We start from the raw sequence: 23,423 nt of genomic DNA, 5'->3' as shown, positions 1-23,423 counted from the left end.
TTTTTTATTTTTATTCAAATTTATTACAACGGTGTCTTCACAGGTCTGTCTAAAAAGTCAATTAGAAAAGCTTCAGCTGACCCAGAATTCTGCTGTTGTTCAAGTCCTTCAGAATATCCTACCATTGTTTGCCTTATTTCTTTTCTGTCACATTTTTTCTTTTCCTTTTTTCAAAATAATTTCTTAAAATATCCATCTCCCTCTGAGGCACTGACTCTGGTCTCTTACAATAATAATTACCCCTCAATTACCCGAAATTCGTCCCCAAAGAAGCTTTTCATTCACAGCTAAGATGATTCAAGCGCCGAAGAGTTGCAGTTACGTTGTGCTTCCTACAGATGGCGGTATTTAAAAGTCATTTGTCCAAACTGCAGCGTACATGCATCTTCTCTTCTGTTTTAAAATAAAACGCTGGGTATATAGGGATATATGTTGATATATACAGAATTAAAATATATTTTCCGTGTCTTTCTGGTATCTTAACAGTTGGTTGCAGTAAGGATGGAGCTACTAAGTAATTTTCTTTTGTTTCAGAGAAGATGTGTCTGCCTAATATCAATACTGTAATCCTTTAGCATATCCCCATGGATAAGCCTGATCATGTTTAATCTGAGACCGAGTGGGTCTTATAAAAACTTTTTAGGCTTCTAAATGTATTAAATGTTTTTGCTATATTTATATAAAAATATTATTCTAAATAACATAATGAATAATAAGTTTGTTTGTGTTATTTCATTACGTACGTAATGAAATCAAGTAGTAGCCCATAGGACAGCGTTGGTGTTGGGCCACTGGATGACGCGATGGAGGTTGGGTCTAAAATAAATAAAAAAAAACCGCACACCGTACGTGAGGTGCAAGTGAACTGATGGGTGACTTTATGTATCACCGGCATCCTCACTGTGAAGCTCACAGCCACTCTCAGTCAGACAGACAGACAGACAGACCGGGGGAGAGACTGAGAGCGTAGAGAAACCGTGGCAGCCTGTTAGAGAAAATGATCAGTCCCTGAGCGAGACGAGAGGGTCATTCGATGCCGCTTCCTTCTCAGCGGATCACCGGGAGATGCTCACTGTGGTCCGGATGACTTTCCAAGCTGCGCGGCGCGTCAGCACTTAGAATAAATTCATTCATCTGCTCATATCTGATCCACTGACGGACAGGTGGTGGCCGGACGCTGCGCTCAAACCCCAGAGAAATCACCGACTCTGCCCCACTCATGTATGAGTCTCCTGCTGTTTCAAGGTGAGTACTCAACCTTTTGCTTTTTTTCCCACCCATCATTGTGCAGAAGCCGAAAGTTGCATGACTTTACGCACCGTTTGAACCTTGCAAGGAGGCTGTGCACTTGTTGTTAAAAAACATTTCTGCTGACCACCTGTGACAAGACGCAGGTGATGCTCTTAGAAGAATGTGAATGTTTTCCCATCAAATTCACTGACAAGAGGCAGGTCAACTCTTCATCAGGTCAGATGGAAACATAATGACACCGTCAGGGGATAGATTTCCTTCAGCTGTATTAGACAAAGACTGCAGCAGCCTGCTTGTGAGGATTTTTTTCTCTAAGCGTGTGGATTATTCCGGGCAGTGCATCAGATCAGTGGTCATCAGGAGAGGGAAAAAATAGAGTGAAGTATTAAGCTTGGAGATACAGAGTCAGTCAGTCAGCTCTCCACTGCTGCTGCCCTATCTCCTCCTCCTGCAGCCTTGGCAGGCAGGGCAGAGTGCAAGCCACTGGGATGCTGATAAGCCGGGGCAGGAGCCGGGATGATGAAGGCTGAGTCCTAAAGAGCACAGAGCTGTGAGCTGTGCCAGCCTCGACAATGCTGTTGACCAAGTGCATCTTTGTTCAAGCCCCCGTATGTGACTGTCCCTGTGTGTGTTTGGTGGAAGAGAGAGTGTGAGGAGGGGAGGCAGTTGGAGTCCCATCTTTTTTTTTTTTTTGACTCTCACCCCTTATGCAAAGCAGATGAACCCCTCTCTTCTGTCTGTGTGCTCTTTCTGGTCTGGCTTATCTGGCCAGCCAGTTGGACTAGCTTTTATTCTCCTGGCCCCTCCAGAGTGAGTAAAGCCTCTCGTGGAGAGAGAGAAAGACAGAGGAAAAAAAAAATTGGCTTCTCTCTTGGCATGCTCTCGCCTGTCATGTGCTTCAGCATTTTATCAGTTGCCTGCTAATTTTAGGATTTAAACGAATCTTCACATTCATTTTATCTTTTCTCTCTCTCTGTTGCATTGATAACAGTAAATGAAACCTTGGTTATATCTGTGATGTAGTAGTTAGCAGATCAACAAAGCCACACTTTTACCAAATAATAAAAGTCATGAATTATGTTGTTCACTGTGAAGTAAATATCAGAGACTTTTGCTGCGGTGGTAATAACCTCAGGATTAAACATGCTGATGTAAAACCCCTTTTTGTGGGAATAAGAAGGAATATTTCCAAGAAAAACAAGAAGTAATATTATATTCCATATTATATTACAAAAAGTAATATAACATGTAAAGTAATATTTTCAAGAAAAACAGTAAAGGATGTATTCACAAGGAAATATTGTCATTTCTAGAAAGCAGAGTTACTGCTGAGTTAATTTCTTTAGGCTTCAAAATAGGCACAGGTATCTAATAGTTACTGTTTCAAAACAGCTAATAGTGATTGTCATACAGTTGCCCTCACTTTAACAATGTTTTTATCAGTTTCTTTTAATTCAGATATACTCAGTACCTTAAGACTAGTAGATGAGGATATTATCTTAACTTTGCTGTCTTTTGATTGGTTATTTCATGACATTTAAGTTATTTTGAGGCACTGGTAAGGATAAACTTCAAGACAAACACCTCAAACACACTGTGTCCTTGTGTGAAGGCATGGAAAACTAGAAATAAATCAGACAAGTTATTAGGAGAACTGTTGACCTCCTTAATATTAAACCATTCACTCCTGGTTTAATATTCAGATCATATTCATATCGTTCAATAGGCAGACAGATTCTTTGTCTCAGTCTTTTGTTGCAAGATGCAGATATTAATCCCAGAACAAAATCAAAAGACTTTGTGAAGATGATGCATGAAGCTGGTAAGAGAGTATAATTGTAAAATATGTCCTGGACTGAAAGACCACTTAGCAGGGAAGAAGTCTTCACATCAAAATCAACATCAAAAGCCAGGTTACAGTTTTTAAGCGCTCTCAGGAATAAAGTAATTATTTTTAGACATGTCCCTCCATTGACGAACAGAAGCTAATTGTTTTTACTGTGGCTGCACAATAATAAGATCATTTTTGATATGAGATAATATTAGTAAATATTGTGAACAACTATGAATTGTTGAGTAAAAATAATTAAAAAGTATTTATTTTGCTTCTTTTTTTTTTTGCTTTGGGTTCTTTGGAAACATAGACCCCAGACAGTGAGTGGTGTATCCAGCTGCTGAAATAAAAATAATTCAAATTTTACTGAAAAAGATTTAGTTCCTTAATACCACCTTGTCGTCACTTTACTTTCTAACACAACTTATTCTGCATAAACAACGTGTGTCATCAAATATATTACAAGCAAGTTTCAGTACATGATGCTTAAATAATGAGCTAACATTTATTACAGTCCAATCAGCTAGTAATAATATGCATATTGAGTGCAGTGCTCTTGTTATTGGATATTGTTACATGAAGAGGAAAAAGGGAGAGCTTGCAAGCATTATAACAAAAAACTAAAAAAGTTATGTAAAAACATGTTTATTATTTTGGTATTTAGCAAATACAACGGAAATCTTATCTGACCAAACAAAGACAGTTTAGTGTGATTTAATGTCAGACAGTGAAGAAAAATTCTTCACTGTCTGAAACATCAGGTTTTAACTGTTTCACATGTTGTAAAGATTTGCTCAAGAATTTCTAATTCAACCAATTGTAAGATTTTATAAACAGTGTGCTTATAAATTGTCCATTGATCTTTGTGTTCACCTGTAACAGAGCTCTTTGGAGCATTTTCGAAAAGAACTGCAGATGAAACCGCATTATTGTTGAGTCTCTTACCCCTGGAGGCAACGCTGGACCGGTGTAGGTGAAGTAATTTAGAACATCTGTCTCTGTCACTTTCACCCACAAGCGAGAAGTTAAGTGTTATCTTAGACCTCTGCAGAGATTAATGAGCTAATGTAGGTTTGAGAGGATCGAAAGAGAGAGGGAAAGAACGATGAAGGAACACTCCTCTGTTCTTCTGCATAGAAAAAAAAAATCTTAATTTGAACAACCAGTTGCGTACGTGACATTGATTTGAACAGGGAGTGCAAATGTGGGTCAGGAGGAAAGGCGATGCACGGTCACTGCAATAATGCATTAGTGTATGTAACACAGCTACACAGTGCGCAGCAGCTCAATGTTATCATCCGTAGCTGGAGAGCCTCCTCCACCTCCTAACTTTGAGTCTCGCATTTTCCACCCTCCTCTACTGTAGATGCTCATGGAGACAATAATTTAAGTGGACTGTTCAGATGCTAAAGCCAGAGGAAAGAGGTGATGTAGAGAGCTCAGCGTGTGCCCTCATACATATAGCCCTGATATATTCTGCACCTGATGTGTCTTTGCATACACATTGAGTGAAAGAGACAAAGAGAGGCGAGAAAACAGTCACGGGGAAGAAATATGGTGAAACTGCAGTTCATTAGGCACAACTTATAAGCTGTTGTGCTACCTTTATTTGGTTTTAATCTTTGCGTTTCTCCTTGTTTTAATGTTTTATCCAGGCCTGAAAGGAGCTTAATGCAGATAGAAGCCTCACATGTACTCAGGAGACTAAGACAGAGTAACAAGTAGAGGTAGAGAGAGTAAATAGAAGCTATGGAGGCTAAAACAGAGAGGAAGACGATAAAAGAAAGAGGTGGTGACAAACTGTGGTGGAGAGAGGTAAGTGGAAGAAAAGGAACAAGTGGAAAAAGTGCAGCTCACCTGCCAGATGGCAGCTCTTGGCAGCGGCACTCAGCATGCAGTGATGGTGGTCGTGCAATATGGTGCGCTGCCTCCAGATTGTCACTCCACTGCTGATACAAACACAGCAATAACTTTGCTGATGTGTGAGTTTTGCAAGATTTTCCTTGGCACTGAGTTAAGCTGGTAGCATATGGTTCTGAAAGAACCGGACAGAGTTGAGGGATTTCTTCTCTCAACTTCTTCCAACGGCCAGAAATAGCGCTTTCAAGCTTTAAAATAATAAAACGTTTTAATTTGAATGTCAGCTTTGAATGTTAAATATCTAATAGAAATGAATGGATCAGTTTATCTTAAATTACCTCTTTTTTTATAAAAGGCGTTTGCAACACTTCCTGTAAGCCACTCTGGAGGATACGTAATGACACCATGGCGATGCAACTGGAGTGATGCCACAGAGTTAGTTTTTTTTTACTCAGAGTCACGTTTCTGAGCAGCTGTAAACTGTGGCAGTCAGAGACAAGAGATTCTTTGCTGCAAGATGAGATAAAATGAGATGAAAAATGTTATCTCTTACTGCTTACTAACACAAAGTAAGATAAGGAAAGGAAAAAAATCTTTCAAATGAAGATGACCTGGTTGTCACAAAATAGCACAGGATGGTCAGAGTTACAATGCTCTCTTTTTAGATTAAAGGTAAATTTTGCATTATATTATTATCATTTGGAAATTAAAGTCCCAGAGCATGGTGGATGAGTGAAGGGGCACAGAACCCCAAAATCCTTCAACTCCAGAATGAAGTTTCCACAATAAGTGAAAGCTTCATCTGCTGTTCTAGATCCACTGTGTTTTTTCCACAAGAACAATTTACACCAGTTCATGCTTCCCTTCACTGATAAGCTTAACAGAGATGCTGATTTCATTTTCCAGCAGGAGTTGGCAGCTGACAACACTGCCAAAACTACCACGCCTGGGGTTTAATGGCTATGGTATGACTGTGCTTGATTAGCCAGCAAACTTGGCTAAGATGGGAACTCCACTGAGAACCTGTTGTCAAGTAGAAGGGGTGAGACACCAGAACCACTAATATAGACACATTGAAGGCTGCTATTAAAGCAAATTAGACTTTCTTACACTTCAGAAGAACCACAGGCTGATTGCCTTCATGTAACTCAAGACCCAGTGACTAAGTATTGAGCAGATATAGTCCAGTACATATACATGCTTTTTAGTAAGCCCACATTTCTGTCATAAGCTATACAATGTTTTATTGCTTTTTTGTAATATTCAAACTTTCTGTTTTTCATTAGATTTAAGCCATAAACTGAGGATAAATACAAATTAACATTTTATGTGCATCACTGGGTGTAATGAAACGCTGTTAAGTTTCACTATTTTAAATCATTTATTTAAATAAACAAACATTTCAATATTCAAACCTTCCCAAACCTGCAGTCTTTGAAGATTAAAAGACAGAATTTAAGGTTTTGAGTTTCTAACTCTTGCCTCTGCTAAGAAATCATAGTTACAACATTAGAGGACATCATGAAATTAGTTTTCTCCTGGAATAACTTGGGAAGGCAAGGCATTTGCTGGAACCTTCTGAATGCATTACCCATGCTAGTCTTACAAGAAAGTAAGGGAGCCATTTCCAGAAAAAAAGCCTGTGTGATTGCCCAGTGGGAACATCTTCAAAATGGCTCTCATCAGATTACATATACCAGAAAGCTACCTGGACTTTTTAGGCTGCTGCACTATAATTGTTTGTTGGCTTTGACAAACCAAGCTCTCTGCTGTTTCTTTGTTGGACTTTTTTTCCACAGAACATTATATGTTATTTCTGCAAGATTTTGTTTTGGTGGAAAAAAAAAAGTAAATCAGTCCCTTTCAGGTAACTTCTATCGAACAAATAGTCTGTCTATTCCTGATAGATTGCTTTAAAAAGGGAACTATCCCCTCACCAGGCTGCTTCTATTTCTGTTGATTTCCTTAAAAAGAGGATTTTGAAACAGTAGAATTTCTGAGTAGGTTAAAATGATCAAGCAAGCAATACTGATTATGAACACAGGCCAGTATAATCTGAGGAAATGCTTCATTTTCTGCTGCTGCACTTTAAGAATGGTCACAAAATTTTCACTGTGGCTGAAATCCTGACCATTTTTTTTGTACCAACACATATAGTTTATAGTAGAAGTTGTGAAACAGAAGATCAGTCTCCGTCTTCCGGTTCCTTTTCCTCCCTCGCTGTCTATCACTGTCTCCTCTTACTTAAGAGTGATTTGTCAGCAGCGGAAGTAGCAGCTGTTCCTTTGCATTGTAATTTCTTTGATCCTAATCATTCATGCCAGACACTCCTAACCTTGGCATCTTCTACTCCATGAAGCCATATGGTCAAAGACTGAGGCCCCAAAGAAAAACATGTAGTCTTATTCAGGACAAGTCCTTTGATTGAATCCTGAGAATTGTGGACTTGAGTTTTACAGGTACCCTTGGTTTCTGATTATTTTTTCTCATTTTGAAGCTTGCTGGAGTCTAGTGTCTGCCAAATGTAATGCGTTTTCCCTGTCAGATTCTTATGATTTATGCATGCAAAAGCATTATAGCCCCCCCTCATGTGTAAGTGAATCAGTCTGGGCAAAAATATTGTTTTGCTGCTCAGAAAAACCAGCTCAGACAAGAAAAAACAGACATAAAAAACCCCCAGAAGAACACAAAAAAATTACAGCTATTCCAGATTTACAGTGATGTTTTCTAATTTTACCAGCTTTATAAGTTAAACTTTCTTTCAGTTGTAAAATCCAGTTTTAACTACAAAGCCTGACCATTTTTATTCCTCTTTTTTCTCATTTTGCACCTTAGTGGCGCTAAAGAAAAGGAGGTACCGGGCAGTCGATGCAGCACACATGCTGTCTGGCTCCAAAGCAAACACAGCTCACTCTGTCTTCTTCTGTGATCACTGAATTATAGAAGACCCTCTATTGCAGACGAACTGCGCGGGTTTTCATCACGGCGCTGGAGGTCACCCTGACTTTTCCCCCTATGCTCATCATATATGCAATGGAAGGGCTTCAGCTGTTGAGATGAGCCAGTGTGAGGTCAACCAGGAAAAAAACAAAAAAAAAACAACAATAAGATTTATAGAAGAAGGAAAGAAGCAAAAATGTATGCACAGGAACAGAGGCGTCAGCTCCTTTCATCTCTCTTCTTAATGGCAATTTCAGGTATATTGGTGCATCAGCATGTATATTGCATATGCTCTGAGATAATGGCATGGATTGCAGAGCATTCTCCTGATGGTGTTGTGGTGATGTGCTGGAATTAGTCCCCTATGTCACATTTGCCTGTGTCCAGGTTTCCTGCAGCATCCTGCACTTACTACAAGCCGAACGCGTTGTGATGACATAGTGCCGTTTTACTGCTCCCCGCAGACACCCGCCTCTACTCTACCAGGAAGATTAGTGGCTGGCTAGAGAGCCCTTAAGCCTGCAATATCTGCAGCTGACCAATAAACTAAACAACAAGCATGCAGAAAAGGCAGTTAGGGGTCATGTTTGGTGATATAAAAATAACTCTGGGATGCACAGAGCGCTGCCAATAAAACTTAATGAATTCACAGTGGCCTGGCTTTCAGAACATCAGTGTGAGTAATTTAAATATTATGTGTGTGACTTTTCTCCCCCCGACTGAGAAAAAACCGTCTTGCTGTTTGACTTCTCATTGTTAAACAAAATGATAAAAATTAACCGCAGGCTAACTGTCACAAGACTCCACATTGAGGCATCAAAGTGAACATATCCTCTGGCCATTAGCAGTGTAGACATCCTTGCTACACATTATACTATATAAAGCCTGATTCTGTGTTTCTATAATTGGGGACTGTGAAGGCTGCCCTCGGCTTCCCCTCCATATAATACGGTGGGCTGATCTCAAAACATTGCTTTTTCTAATAAACCCCACTGGTCTCCCGTGATTCAATATGACATTCATTTAAAAGTCATCATTAATGAAGACGGCGGTTTTTTTATGTCCTAGTTCCTCGACTCGTCACTGTAGGTACCAGCGACAGCCCCCGGCTCTGGCTCGCTGGCTCCCTCCTCCCTCCTGTCTGCCACGTTTGACCTACTTCTGTCTTCACAACATTGTAAACAGATCTACTAATTGCCTTCATTTATTCATTTGGAAGTCAAATTCGGTTGCAATTGGCACCCCCCCAATCCATTCATGTGTAATGTGTAAGACACTGGTTCCCCCTTCCTCATAGACATCCATGCGTATTTTTGCTCCAATAAATGTATCCCGTCTTGTTAGCTTTAGATCACTTGGCCTTTTTGTATCCACACATTGTCATTTCATTTCTTACTACATCCATTTCAAATGCAATTTTGGAGTTAAATGTTCTAAAATCTTTTAAATTATCCATGTCCAGCTCCAGTCTTTATTATTATTTTTTTATAAATTATGACAATAAATACTCATAACATTGAGTAAGAAGATGTGTTGTTTTTTTTAATTCTCAATGAGAATATGTCAATATTTTTATCATCTTAATTAGTGCAAGATTGGTAAGTACCTTTGTCAGCAGCAGTGGTGGCGAAGTACAAGTACTTCGTTACTGTACTTAAGTACATTTTTCGTGTATCTGTACTTTACTTAAGTAGATTTAATAATGGGTACTTTCTACTTTTACTCCACTACATTTTACAGTAAGTAGCCTATCTGTACTTTCTACTTCACTACATTTCTACAAAACTGTCGCGTTACTCGTTACATCCAAGTCGCATTGCGCTTTTTTTCCGTTAAAATGAGAAGTTTAGGGATTTAAGGTGGCGCCGTAAAATCCAAGCAATAACGTGACATAGTGTCTGTTGTCACCCATCGGCTCCACCTTTACTCGCACGCGGAGCTCCAAGACATGCGCAGTGGTTTCCTCTGAGCGGGAGAAGATGTCTTGTCTAATCGTCATTAATATAATAGCGCTGCATAAATCATAAGATACGGCGACATGTAAAATAAGCAGCGCTTCGCTTTCACAGACGGTGGGGACTTTGTCACTTGGAAGGAAAGCTTAAAGAAAGGTAAGATCTGTGGACTGATGCTAGCAAAGCTAGCTGTACAGAGACACATGTTGCATCTGTGATGAAAAAAAAGTTGTCACTCATGCACTGAATTATTGTGTGAAGGTGTTGACTGAGGTGTCGCAAATATGGGACAACGCTGTGACCAAAGTCTGCAATATAGTGATATGACATTCAGGAACGATCAGATTCTGAATGTGGATCTTTCAGATCAATTTGAGAAGCAATTTTGATAGGTAAAACTTAATTTTTTTTTGTGTTTTGTAGCGCGGGGTGCTGGTCTTGACTTGGTCTTGGGTAGGTGGTCTTGACTACAACTCTGCTACGTGGCTCCTTGGTTGCATGTCCTCCCCCACCCACCTTCTTTCCATCCCCTTTCTGTTGGATTTCTTTAAAAATAAATGCCACTAGTGGCAAAAAAGAAGTGAAGTTCATGCTATGTTAGGACAGGAGACAAGATGTTTCCATCCCTGAAATTATGATACATAGAATCACATATCTAAGTCTAAACTATGTTACAGAGAGAAAACACAACATGCTTTATCTGTGGCATTGTTCATTAAAATGGCACATTTCTAATGTATTAAAATTCAATACGATCGGTTCACTTAATGATATTGTATTAGCGATTCAGCAAGTACTTTTACTTTTAATACTTAAGTATTTTTAAAAGCCAGTACTTTTTTACTTTTACTTAAGTACAAATGTTAATGTGGTAGTTTTACTTGAGTACATTTTTGTCTGTGTATATGTACTTTTACTTAAGTACATTTTTTGAGTACTTTCTCCATCACTGGTCAGCAGTCATTTAGATTAAAGTAAAAATAAAAAGTAAAGTTTTTGCTTCACTGTGTAGTGAAACAGAATATAAGATCTGTTATAGGTGTTAACATTTTTGATCTGGTCTGGACTTTGGATTCATATAAACAAACAACTGAAAAACAAGTTCCTGTATTTTGTCAAAGCAAATACACACAGCAAGAACTCTGTTCTGTTTCTGCGTGTTTAGGTCAACTTTGCATCAGATTTTCTTTGATCAAAGAGTCAGCGGGGTAGGCTGCTATGGGTTCTGACTAGTTTCCGGTCAACATTTCTCAGCTTTAATCTTGGTCTTAAAAAAACCGCAACATAGCACTGTTAAGACACAAAACATAAAATGAACTCGGCTTATTAGAATAGAACTTTTTCGCAAGTGCAAGTTTTTCTTTAATGTCACTTATGTAATTGGTAGCTATATCCGCTACACTTGTCATTTTGTATCCAACATTTTCCAGTACAAATTGGAGATGTATGTTAGCAGCACAGGTCACATCGACTGGCATTCATTTGGACCTGCTAGGGAATAAAGCAGAAATAGGTCCAATAACAAGTTAAACAGATAACCTTCTTATACTGTCAGGCATATTTAATATTTTGATGTTTATCTTAATTTTGATACAAAGGTGAGCCTTTTTCTTCAGTGTAATAATTGTAATGAAATACCAACATTTTGACAGCCATGAAGTAGATTATATATAATGATATAATTGTAATATCAATAGGCACATGGTTTGTATGAAATGTAGCTCCAAATCTATAAAGGTACGACATAGCATGTAGGTGCAATGTAACCAGCACCGTCCTATCTTCCGTTTCCACGCTTTAGGTGTGAATACTGTTTATAAATACTCCTACTGATTTCTTTTCTTGAAATCTAAGATGACTTGTTGGAGGAAACTTTATTTTAAGCTTTTTTTTTGTCTCCACAAACTTAGAGGCTAAGGAACCATGCATGTCTCAGCACAGCCCGATTACAATCATGAGGGCAGAAGTTGTTATGACTACTGTAAGTCAGACAGTTTTCCGCCCCCGTGGTCTTATACTGTTATTGCCTTTGTGCAGCCTTATAAATCTAGGCCAGTGTAACAACAACAGCAAAAAAAATGTTTTTATCACCTCTGATGCGAGTGACAATGAATCCCATTGTTGACTAAGTGTGAGAGCGGAGATCCAGCTTCTGACCTTTAGAAGGATCGCGGCACAGTCTGCCGGCGGCGCTCACGATCTCACACAAATGTGCAGCCAGAAGAAACAAACAAGGCAAACTTGAGGAGAATGCTGTTTGTGCTAAATCTGATATTGTTTGAGAGATGAGAAAGAGATTTGTCCCTACAAATCCACAAACTTCTTTACAAAAAAAATGTAATGAAAATTATGAATGAAAGAAACCTTTTTTTTCCATTTGAAGGAACCAAAATTAAGACAATGCTAACCATAAACTAATAAGCGACTCTGCGAACAAGTAAAACATCTCTAACACTGAGCTAAAGACTTTGTTAAAGCATTCAATGCTTTAAAAGCTGGTGTAAGCGATAGATTCAGTTCCACTCATCTTGATCCAGGTCAAAGGGTTATGTTTATGGTGAACAAGAGCATGGCTTCTCACTCTTTTGCATTGTGATTGGTGCCCATCAGGAGCCCGCATGCCCCCCAGAGGCCTTGGCAAACCCCTGTTCCTCCATTGTGTGTTTGTGCGTGTGTGTGCGTGTGTGTGTGCGTGTGTGTTCATGAGTCACGTCTGGGCCGGAGTGTGTCTGTGAGTGGTGAGGCGGAGAATTCAGCAGGGAGGACTGTGCAGGGCGAAGAGCTGTCTCCATAATCCAGGGTAAACACCGAGCAGCATGACTGCACGCCTCAGACGTGACCAAAGCCAGGAGAACAGAAATGGATGAAATGATGAGGCTGCCGCTCCTCTGCATGCCTGGCCACTTTTGCTCCAGTTTTCGCCCCTGTTTTGTAACACCTCGGAGGATTTGAGAGGTAGATTCTCAACACTAAATTAACCTCGGGAAGGCACTGCAGGTGTCGACTGTTTAAGGTCACACCAGACTCAAACCTCGCTCTGCAAATATCAGTTAATCTGCTATTTACTGTCAGATCTCAAGAGTGTACGCCTATTTATTATTTCAAGCTAAGTAAAGGAAAGTTCTAGAAACCCTGCAGAAGTTCAAAGTGTAAATCACACACACAAAAAAAAAGATCTGTATTTGGAAAATTATTTGAAAAGAAATTTAAACCAATAGATTCTTCGTTGACACCGCTAAGCAGGGATAACTCGAGCAGAAAACACAAAAGCATTCAGCTGTTTTATTTTATAGTAGCTCAAGAACAGGCACCAAGGGTTCAGTCAGATTTTTATGATCTAATTTTCAAAAGGCTTTTTACAGCACTGTATGGCATTCTGTTGTGGCAGATTCAGAGAAACGACTCGCACCATGAACCAAAGGCCTTTGCTTGACCGTCACAACAGACAGCAGAAATATTACACTTGCTTTTGAAAAATATTGAAAAAAATATCCTGAAATAAAATGTTAGAATTAAGCGATAAATTAGAAACACTGCAGAGAGAGGTTTATTGGCCTTCAAAGCTGATGATTTGAGGGATTTTTGGTTGGAATTTTCTGGATGACGTTTTGACCAAAACAGATAAAATGTAATTTTGACAGCCAAGATGTTCTGCTAAATCTCAGCGCCTAAAGAAATAATCAAAGCAAACTCAAATTTTAATGTCTAGTCAATGGAAATAGAAAAAATAAAGCAATAAATTCCTTCTTTTATTTTAGAAATAAAAATTGATTCAGTTAAGTCTGTGTAAATGTGATATGATAAAGCTAATGCTGTCTTCAAATGTAAATGCTTCAGTAAAAGGTGTGACAGATATTACTCTTCAGTGGCCAATTACCGGTGGAGTTGCTCATACTGAGGCTGCCAAATTGAGCAGAGTAGGTCGAGGCACTTGAGTGACTTGTCCCGCTGCGTGAGCTTTGTGGGGACAGATGGACAGAAGATGCTGGAGTGGAGCTTAATTCAGCCCAGCCTACTCAGTAACAGTCCATCCGCTCCTTCCCTGGCTCCAGCTCAACTCAGCTGGACATCCTGTTAGTCAGCTAATGGAGAGCCCCCAACGCATCAAGACCCCCATATTAGGTTCTGACATGGCTGTCTTCATTTAACCTTTACTTATAAGTCTAACTGTGACAACACTCTGTTTAGGTTAGCACCGGCCAAAAAAGACAGTTGGGTTTGAGATCAAGTCTTCTAGCGTTTGGCTGGAAATGTCACAGGTTTTTAAACAGAATAACAGTTGAAAAGTTTTCATGTATTTCTGAGGGGGTTATGCAAAGTAGAGTTAGGAAAGTCTTTCAGATCTGTGTTGGAGAAGCTTCTCATGGAGCACAGATCATGTGATGGGAGGGTCTTCATGTAAAGATGTTTCTTTATGAAATCTGCCTTCAAGCAAGACCAAGGAGCTCAGAGGTGGATAAAAGGCTTGTTCATAACATGAATTCAACCAACCCCTGTCTTCACAAAGCAGAATCTACATGTTGGTAGAATTCGTGTATGTCTTTGTGTATGTCTGAACAAATCATTTCAAATGAAGTCAAAGAGAAATGTAATCATATAGTGGGATGAGCCAAGAAAGAAGATGATGTCAAAACCTTTTGTTTATTTCAAACAAAAGTTTTACAGAAAAAAAGTGAAAATATTTAGCAATTGATTGGATTGCTTTTTCTCCAGATAAAGTGAAGCAGTGGTTCTCTCTCTATTTTATAACAAGTACCAAATTAGTAAATGTAAAGATTTCCCCTGGCAAAGGATGGATGGACAAGTTAAATAAAAAAAGAAAAAAACAATAAATTAAATTATTACACATTGACACTGCATAATTACCAATCTCCCACACCTACACTGGCTTCCGGTTCATTGTCATCAGCTATATCACAGCAGTACTTATAGAATAGTTTGAGAAAGATGGAAGTAGAGGCAAAGTTGTAGAATCACTGAATGTTGAGAAAAAAAAAAAAGTCATTGACCCAATAATCACCAAGAACAAAGATTCCATAATTTCTACTGATGGATGTTTACATCTCTTTCACAAAACATCTTGAGATTAAAAAAACACATTTTGATGATAAATTATATTATCTTCATCAGAAACATCTTCAACTGACTGAAAAACAGAGACAAAAAGAAACGTCCTAAATAAATTAATTTGTGAATTAAACCAAGCATTCACATATGTAATGTAAACCTTCTTTGAGCCAATCATGTGTTTGCCAGACATTGTTTGTTCTGGGGAAATACCCAGATAAAATATGGTAATGAAATTAAACAGAGAAGTGTATAGGTTGATGCTGGCTGGCCCTGAATCTCTAATGACTCCTTGCCATCCCTGGAAAAAGCCTGATTAATTTAGGAATCAGCCGCAATGGAGAGTGATTAATTCCTCCTGGATTCAACCATTTAAATGAACAAGACAGGGGGGAGAAGGGAAAACACGGAGCCCAAAATATGGAGGCCTAATTAATGCATTCAGATCATTTAATTAGCCACCCAAACAGGAATGCACAGTTACATTGTGTCATCGCTTTGTCTGAGTGGCGAATGGCAAGCTGGCTTGTGTTGTCTTACAAAGCAGCGAATATAATGAGAATCCCTGTTGAAAGAGAGAATATCATACTGTCTCGCTGGTCAGTAAATATGGGGAGACAGTTAGAACACATGATTACTTGTTTCTTTGATTTTTCTTGCATCTGACAAAGGAGAACACAAGCTCATCCATTCCTAGGTCTTCATGTGAAGTGCCTAATGATATACTGAAGACAAAGTTTTCTCACTTGAAAGAATCAATGATTTTTTATATTTACAAGTAATTCTCTCTTCTTTTCTTTTTCAGAACGATGTGAAGATTACTTAAGACAAAGCCACTTCTGAGCTCAATTTTCCTCAGTCTAATCCTCACATTTGCTGGTACGCAACCCCATTTATCTGAGCCAGGCATTCAGTGGAGCCCTGTGGGGATGGGGACATGCTCAGATAAAGGATGGACTTACAACAGCCTTACGAAAGGTCACCACCCTCCAAAGGTTATGTCATGGCCTCTGGCCCTCTGTCTATTGACTCTAGTCTTTTTGAATCAAAAGACGACTCTTGGACAGACAATGAACACCTTCCAGTCTGAGAAGAGGGAATGGTCGTTGAACCATCTGACAGTGCATCAGTCCACTGGGACTCTGTACATCGGAGCGATCAACCGGATCTACAAGTTGTCCGCTAATCTCACACTTTTGGTATCTCATGACACAGGCCCAGAATATGATAATAAAGCATGTTATCCTCCCCTGATAGTTCAGCCTTGTTCTGAGCCTTTGGCCTCTACGGACAATGTCAACAAACTGCTGCTCATTGACTACTCTCACAACCGGCTGCTGGCCTGTGGTAGTCTCTATCAGGGTATCTGTAAGCTGATGAGGCTAGACGATTTATTTATTCTCGTAGAGCCCACGCACAAGAAAGAACATTATCTGTCCAGCGACAACCAGACAGGAACAATGTACGGGGTTGTCGTTCCCTCCCAGGGACAGGATGCCACTCTGTACATTGGCACTGCCGTTGGCGGCAAACAGGATTACTTTCCAACTATCTCCAGCCGTAAACTCCCTCGCGACCCAGAGTCCTCTGCCATGCTGGACTATGAGCTTCATACTGATTTTGTTTCGTCTCTAATTAAAATCCCTTCTGACACGTTGGCTCTTGTTCCGCACTTTGACATCTACTACATCTATGGTTTCTCCAGCGGAAGCTTTGTCTACTTCATGACCGTCCAGCCAGAGACTCCCGAAAATGGGATGCCTGCAGGCGGCTCACCTGGTGACCTGTTTTACACATCTCGAATCATCCGCCTCTGCAAAGGTGACAAGAAGTTCCATTCATATGTCTCTCTTCCCGTGGGGTGCGTGCACAGAGGTGAGGAGTACCGTCTGCTGCAGGCCGCTTACCTATCTAAGGCCGGCAGGGTGCTGGCTAAGTCACTCAACATTAGTGCCCAGGAGGACGTCCTCTTTGCTGTGTTCTCTAAAGGACAAAAGCAGTACCATGATCCTTCAGATCATTCTGCTCTTTGCATCTTCACTATCCAAGACATCAACATGCGCATTAAGGAGCGACTGCAGTCCTGCTACCAGGGAGAGGGGAACCTGGAGCTGCACTGGTTGCTGGGAAAGGACGTACAGTGCACGAAGGCAGTGAGTGGACAATAGAGACATCTCATATCACACATGTCTTTAGACCAGCTAAGTATACTCAGCAGGTGTGAAGAAAAATGCTCAGATTTAACAAAAGATTTCTTTTTGGTGTTCCATAACTATGATTGTAACTTTAACAGCTAACAGGCAGTCAGCCTGGCCTGTGCTAAAGAAAGATTTCAGGTCTGAGAATCCTATTATAGTAGTAGAGCTTGGGGAGATACATTTCACAATGCTAATCAGGGGAGTTTTGTATAGAGCTTTGATTTCATTCAGGGGATTGAACACTGATTCCCACCTCCTTTTTCACCTCTCTCTTTGCCTTTCTCTCCCTAATTTTCTTCCTCCTGCTCTTGTCACTGTCAGCAGTACTTGAGCCCTTCGAGACCTGTTCTTGATCTTGAGAAAAAGGCCTTTCTTGTAAATGCCCAAGTCTGAGCCTTTGTGAAAGCTGGAATTCCGCATAATGAGCGTCTCTCATGGAAATAAACTGAAATTGAACCATAAAACACATTAAAATGCGTCACATGAATTGCTCTGATGATTCATAACTCAAACATTCCAGTGTGTCTAAATAAGATGTGTTGTTATTCAGAAAAGCAACTGATAGGGAAAATTGATATGTTGTAATTCAACAATAATTTCCCGCTGTGAAGCAAGACGCTCTTTGTATCATAATTGGACTTTTAGGAAGAAACGATTGGTTGCTGCTGACTATTTTTTGAACACACGATTAATTATCAAAAACGATGAACATTAAAGTGAAACTCGACTTGCAGAGTGAATTGAATGCCAGAACTGATATCAAAAGCAATCATTAACACACTTGGAAAAAAAAAAAGATTATTGTAATTTTCTTTCAGACAGGTAAGGAGGTACAAACCAACAGTTTTAAAACCATTTAGTTAAGTGCTTGATAAAAATTCAGGAATTTCTTTAAGGCAGTACAATGTCTTAAAGAAATTTAAGGCATTGTATTAAGGCATTACGGGAACTTAAGGCATTCCCTTACATTCCCATTGAAAGGGAATGTAAGAATGTATACCATACACTGGCACATTTTTGTCATGCATCAATCAAAGATTTCTGATTACTGATTTTGTAAAGCTCTGAGCAGCCAATGCCAACTTCAGCAGTTTGATTTCTCTTTAATAACCTTAAATGATAGTACATTTCTTGCTGTACTTTGAAAGCTCTACTGTAGTAACTATAAGATGTTTAATGCAAAACAGGAGATAAATAAATAAATAAAAAAGAAACAGCCCAATGTTACAGAGCAGTTTGTTGGATTGCTGAAAATCCGCAAATATGGTAAAAGCCTCCATTATGGAATGAAGGTATCTGTACATAGAGTAAAACTAAAACGGAAAGACTGATTTTTTTTTTCTTACTATGCTGAATATAGCTCGCTTGTTTCATCTTTTCTTGAATGAATATATACCAATACAAAAAAACCCCCAAAGTTCTCTCTCTTCATGCCTCCTACAATCCTACTTTCAAACACCTTATTGACACACAAAATATGTAACCAAGTCTTCCTTCAGGAACATCCTAAACACTGAAGGGCATTATTGTTAATATGAAGTGGTTCTGCTTCTGCTGAGTGAAGAAAATAGAATTTTGGTTTCTAATTAGCTGAACATTGATCAAGTTAAAGATAAAATCATCCTATTCTAGTCACGGGTCAATTTCCTCATGCATTTCTAATTGACCCCATTAAATAAAACCTATTGGACAGAGAGAGCACATCAAGACTTTAAACTATTGCTTGCTATGGTAAAACAATAATATTTCAGCAGTATTCAAATTATCTAGGTGTTTCGTTGACAAGTAGGCTAACAGCAGGATGGGGCAGGAGATGGACGCAGAGATTCAGGCCTTGCCTGCCATAATGGGGCAGTTATTCCAGTCTGTTGTGGTGAATAGTTGAGCCAAAAAGCAAAGCTCTCAAATTCCCAGTCCGTTCATTCTCCAGCTCTCAGCTATGGGCATGAAATGTGGATCATGACTGAAAAAGCATGATCCAGCATAGTTACTGAAGTGAGATTCCAATATAGGGTGTCCAGGATTAGTCACATAGATATGGTATGTAGCTCCGTTATCTGGGGAAAACGGGTGTCGAGCGGCTGCTGCTGCTCTGCATTAAAGAGAGCTGGTTGATGTAGTTCAAGCATCAGATTGGGATGACTTTGGATGCCTCCATTCAAAGGTTTTATTGGTTCATCCTACTGGGAGGATCCCCTGGGAAAGACCCAGAACACAGAGTGGAGAGACTATAAATCCCTTCAGGCCTGAAAACACCTTAGGATCCCCAGAGTAAACTGTAATGTTGCTGGAGAGAGGCATATAGGCATCCCTCCCCCACAACCCAATCTAAAATGTATAAAACATGATAGATTGATGGATAAATTGATAATTTATGGTTTAATTAATTCATCTCTTGTTGATTTCATTTGTGTTACACCCAAGCTGATAGCTATATGCTGTCCTTTAGATAGAAACAGTCATAAGCTCAATATTTTAGATCAGAGGAAGATACGTTGTTGAATGTTTTCTAAAATGCATTTATTTTATTTTCAAAAGGGAGGTCAGAAGAGAAATTAGTTGGATGGGGCAAGACATCAGGTTTATTTATGCTGAACTTGCTGCAAAGATCAAATTTAGTAAAACTCAGGCAGATGATCTGAAAAAAAAATCGCATTAAGGCCTAACATGAGCATAAAGAAGTAGAAGATGTGAAATAAGAAATTAGCAGGCTTAAAAGGTGTCTTTTACACTAAGTGACAGACAATTAGCGAAGGTTTGAGGTGCATGTTAGAAGATCTGGAAGGACTGCTGAATGTTCAGGCTCTCTTTGATGCTTAATCAAAACTCGACATCTCTTGTGGTATGTGTTTGTGTGATGTCAGATCAAGCAATCTGAAAATCACAGAAACAGGCACAAAATACACTGTTTTCTTGTGTTTGCCATAAGCTATTAAGTCTGCTCCATGAATGTGCTGGCTCCAAGGCTTGTTAAAAAGCCCGGCAGCCCCATACCCTTTTGATGTAACATTTTTAACCCTGAAAATGGCGCACTTAATGCTTGTTAGGCTTACCATACATCAGTTTGAATTTACATCCTATATTCACGTGTCTACGCTGATCTCAGTATTTCACAAATAGTCTTCTCCCTCTGTAATTATCCCTAGCTCCTTTCTTATATCCCTTCTCCTCAGTAACATTTCCATTCTTCCCTTCATTCCCCTCTTGCCTGTTTTTCTCCATGCCAAACCTTTAAAAATGCAGCTCTCGTCTTTCTTTTATTTTATTTATGGTTTTCTTATACTCACCCTGACGTTCTGGGTGTCTCCCTGCAGCCTGTTCCCATTGATGATCACTTTTGTGGCCTGGATATCAACCAACCCCTGGGTGGCTCTCAGCTGGTGTCTGGTCAGACAGTGTTCACGGAGAGACGGGACAGGCTGACCTCCGTCACTTCCTACACCTACAACGGACACAATGTGGTCTTTCTGGGCACAAGGAGCGGACGCCTGAAAAAGGTGAGAGCAGCCATGAGTCAATAAATGCTTGCCGTCAAGCATAGTTATGGCATTACACCTTTAAGAATTATTTATGTTTGCTTAGGATAAATTTCTTTGTGTCTTTTCTGTAATTCATTCAATAAATTTCCACTCTTGACTGTAGCTAAACAGGCATTAAAGTTTTTTTTCCGTCAGGCAGACACAAATGGAGGAGAAAATATTTTCTTTGGCTGATGAACAGTATAGTGATGATTTGTTTCCTCAAAAAAAAAAAAAAGTTTTGATCCATTTTATTTTATTAATCTCAGTTAGGAAATCTGAAATAGATTATCACTAACGTCATTTATTTATAATTTCTTCTTTCAGGAGGGTAAGTAAATGAGCATAAGCAAAGCGCAAATTAACCAAACAAAATAGATTAAATACATAATGAAACAGGCACAAAAAAGAAATGCACACATGACACCTTTAAATGCTTTTAAAAAAAAAATCCTCTCCCATGTTGTTTGCCACTTACCTGATCACAACAGTATTTTTCAATGTGAGCCAACTTGATAGGTTTAAAATGCAAAAATAATAGTAAGTAAAAGGGTTTAATAGAATTATTTTATAATTGTAAAAAGGGAAAGGGAGAAAGGCAGAGAGGTGAATGAACCCGTATCTCCAGGTTTATTTAGCAAAGTGAGTATAGTTCTTTGAAAATTTTAAGAAATAAAAACATTTAACCTGATTTCTAAAAGGTGTTAACAATACCTCTGATGTTCAGACGATAATTGCTTTTTATTTCCACCTGTAATGGTTCCAAAACACTAGCCGGTTTCATTTATTTCTTTGAAGAATTGCCGCGATCATTAGGAAACTTTTACCTGAAAACTTTTAATAAACTCAGTTGTAAGTTTTGATATATTTGGCTATTGAAGCTATCGTTTGATTTTTTTATTTTATGTTTTGCACGTTTTTTTGTTTCATTTATCTAACGGTGTCACACTGAAGCATCAGTTTATGTTCTTAGTTGTTTCCAAAAGTCTTACTTTTTTTAGTACTTTTGAAAAACTTTCAGCAAGCAAATTGCTAAGACCTTTTTCTAATCTCTGCTTTTGTTCCCTTACAATTATTTTGTATTAAATAAGTCATCAACATGAGAAGGTAAAGCTGTCTACTTCTAACTTTTTTCTACTCAGAGTATCAAGCAAGTTATTTGTTTAAAGAATAAAGAAATTATTTGTTTTAAAGAATAAGAATAATGACAGGCAAGTGGTCAAATGAAGCAAATTGTGATCCCAAAAAATATCTGCTTGATTGTTCACTCTTAAACTTTAGCATGCTACTGTTCGAACACACAAAATAAAAGGTTTTATCCATCAATCTGAGACACTAACAACATAGCTGTGATGCTATGAGATTAAAGGAACACTTCAATGACTTAGCAGTTCACTTTTATCAAGTTTATTGTTGTGTAAGAGACAGACCATAAAATTGTACAAAAATACTATAATAATTTACACATCTTGTTTTGAGAGAATGATTTATTCTGTCTTAAACCTTCTCAGCCTCACAAAGCTCTTATCTTCAGATCTTTATAATCAAATTATTTCTTAAAAAAACAAAAAAGAACGAGGTCTAATATTTCATCTTAATCTTCTAAACAATAATAAATGAACAAATTAACAAATGTGTATAATTTTATACGTAAAATTAATTGAAAGTGCCTCTGCTGTGACTCAGTTTAAAAATTGCTGTATGGAACATTAGAAATATTTTTCAGCTAATATAGAAATGCTCATCACACAGACACATCTGTTGCCTCATTTGTATCTCGCATTCTCTGATGTCACACGGGCCTTAATCCATTAACTGTAATTAATGCAATAATCCTCTTAATTATGATCTATTTAGCATAACTGGGTATGTCAAGAACATCATGATGATTATGTTGGGACATTATTCATTTGCACAAAGAAGCTGCTACCATACAATTCAGATATGTTTTTGCTACAGCCTTCATACAGTCACAAATTGATGTAAATCTCCGTGTATGGCCACTTGAGCCAAATCTGAAGTACATAAATGTTCATTTATTCCTTTCTTTTAATTAAATGTAAGAGGTCATTATGCACCTGTAAAAGCTTTTATAAAATTATGTTCTTGCAGGATTTATCATTAAAAGTGACTGCATCAACCACTTCAGAGATTTAAAACATTATTTCTAATGTCTTCCTATACATTTAAAAATATAGCTACATGCAGGTGTGAAAATGCAATGAGCTAAAAGTGTTTTCTTCTTTCTTTCAACTTTATTTTTCACTTCATTAAAGGTGTGAAAGAATAAATCTGCAGCTAAGCTCAGAGGAGTAATGAGCACTTCTTTTTTTTATTACTTAAAACCAATTTTGTTTCTTTGGTGCAGACCTCAGCTAATAACCCCCAAATTATTTTTTGAGACATGCTGTGTTTTAAGGTAGAAATGCTCTTTGTAAAAGTATTATTAGCCCTTAAACTTTTATAGGTTCTGTCATGTTACAATGCAAACTTAAAATGGAGAACAAAATTATATTTGGTTTCGATATTTTTTACAAATAAAAATCTGAAATCTGAGTCAGTACTTTGTAGAACCACCGCTTGCATAAATTACAGTTTAGTCTTCTGCCATATGTCTCTACCACCTTTACAGGACTGAGGTTTGCAGGCAAACCAAAATTTGCTTTTGTCCGACTCAAGAGTTTGATTCCGCATTCACACCTCCCCAAACAAACCAGACTTTCCAAACTGAAACAGAATAAACAAGGTTGATGTGTAGTCTCAATGCCTGGAGACATTTTTTTCTACACAAACTCTTATG

At 38.5% G+C, this 23,423-nt stretch overlaps 1 protein-coding gene across 2 annotated transcripts in view; it reads left to right on the top strand.

Annotated features, from left to right (window-relative positions):
• Positions 1-842: 842 nt before the first annotated feature.
• The window catches only part of LOC103464744 (plexin-A2), a 91,954-nt gene continuing 69,373 nt past the window's right edge, over positions 843-23,423 (top strand). The window contains exons 1-3 of one of the 2 annotated variants that reach the window (XM_008409061.3): positions 843-1,245; positions 15,713-17,060; positions 20,420-20,602. In XM_008409061.3, coding sequence (XP_008407283.1) covers positions 15,837-17,060; positions 20,420-20,602 — 1,407 coding nt within the window. In that variant the 5' untranslated portion in view covers positions 843-1,245; positions 15,713-15,836. Of the gene's footprint in view, positions 1,246-12,197; positions 12,796-15,712; positions 17,061-20,419; positions 20,603-23,423 lie in introns of those variants that run through there. The other variant, XM_017304919.2, reaches the window with a different exon arrangement.

The sequence above is a fragment of the Poecilia reticulata genome, chromosome 5 (assembly GCF_904066995.2).
Source record: "Poecilia reticulata chromosome 5, P_reticulata-male-v2, whole genome shotgun sequence".
Classification (NCBI taxonomy): Eukaryota; Metazoa; Chordata; class Actinopteri; order Cyprinodontiformes; family Poeciliidae; genus Poecilia; species Poecilia reticulata.
This window is presented reverse-complemented; position numbering and strand designations above follow the sequence as displayed.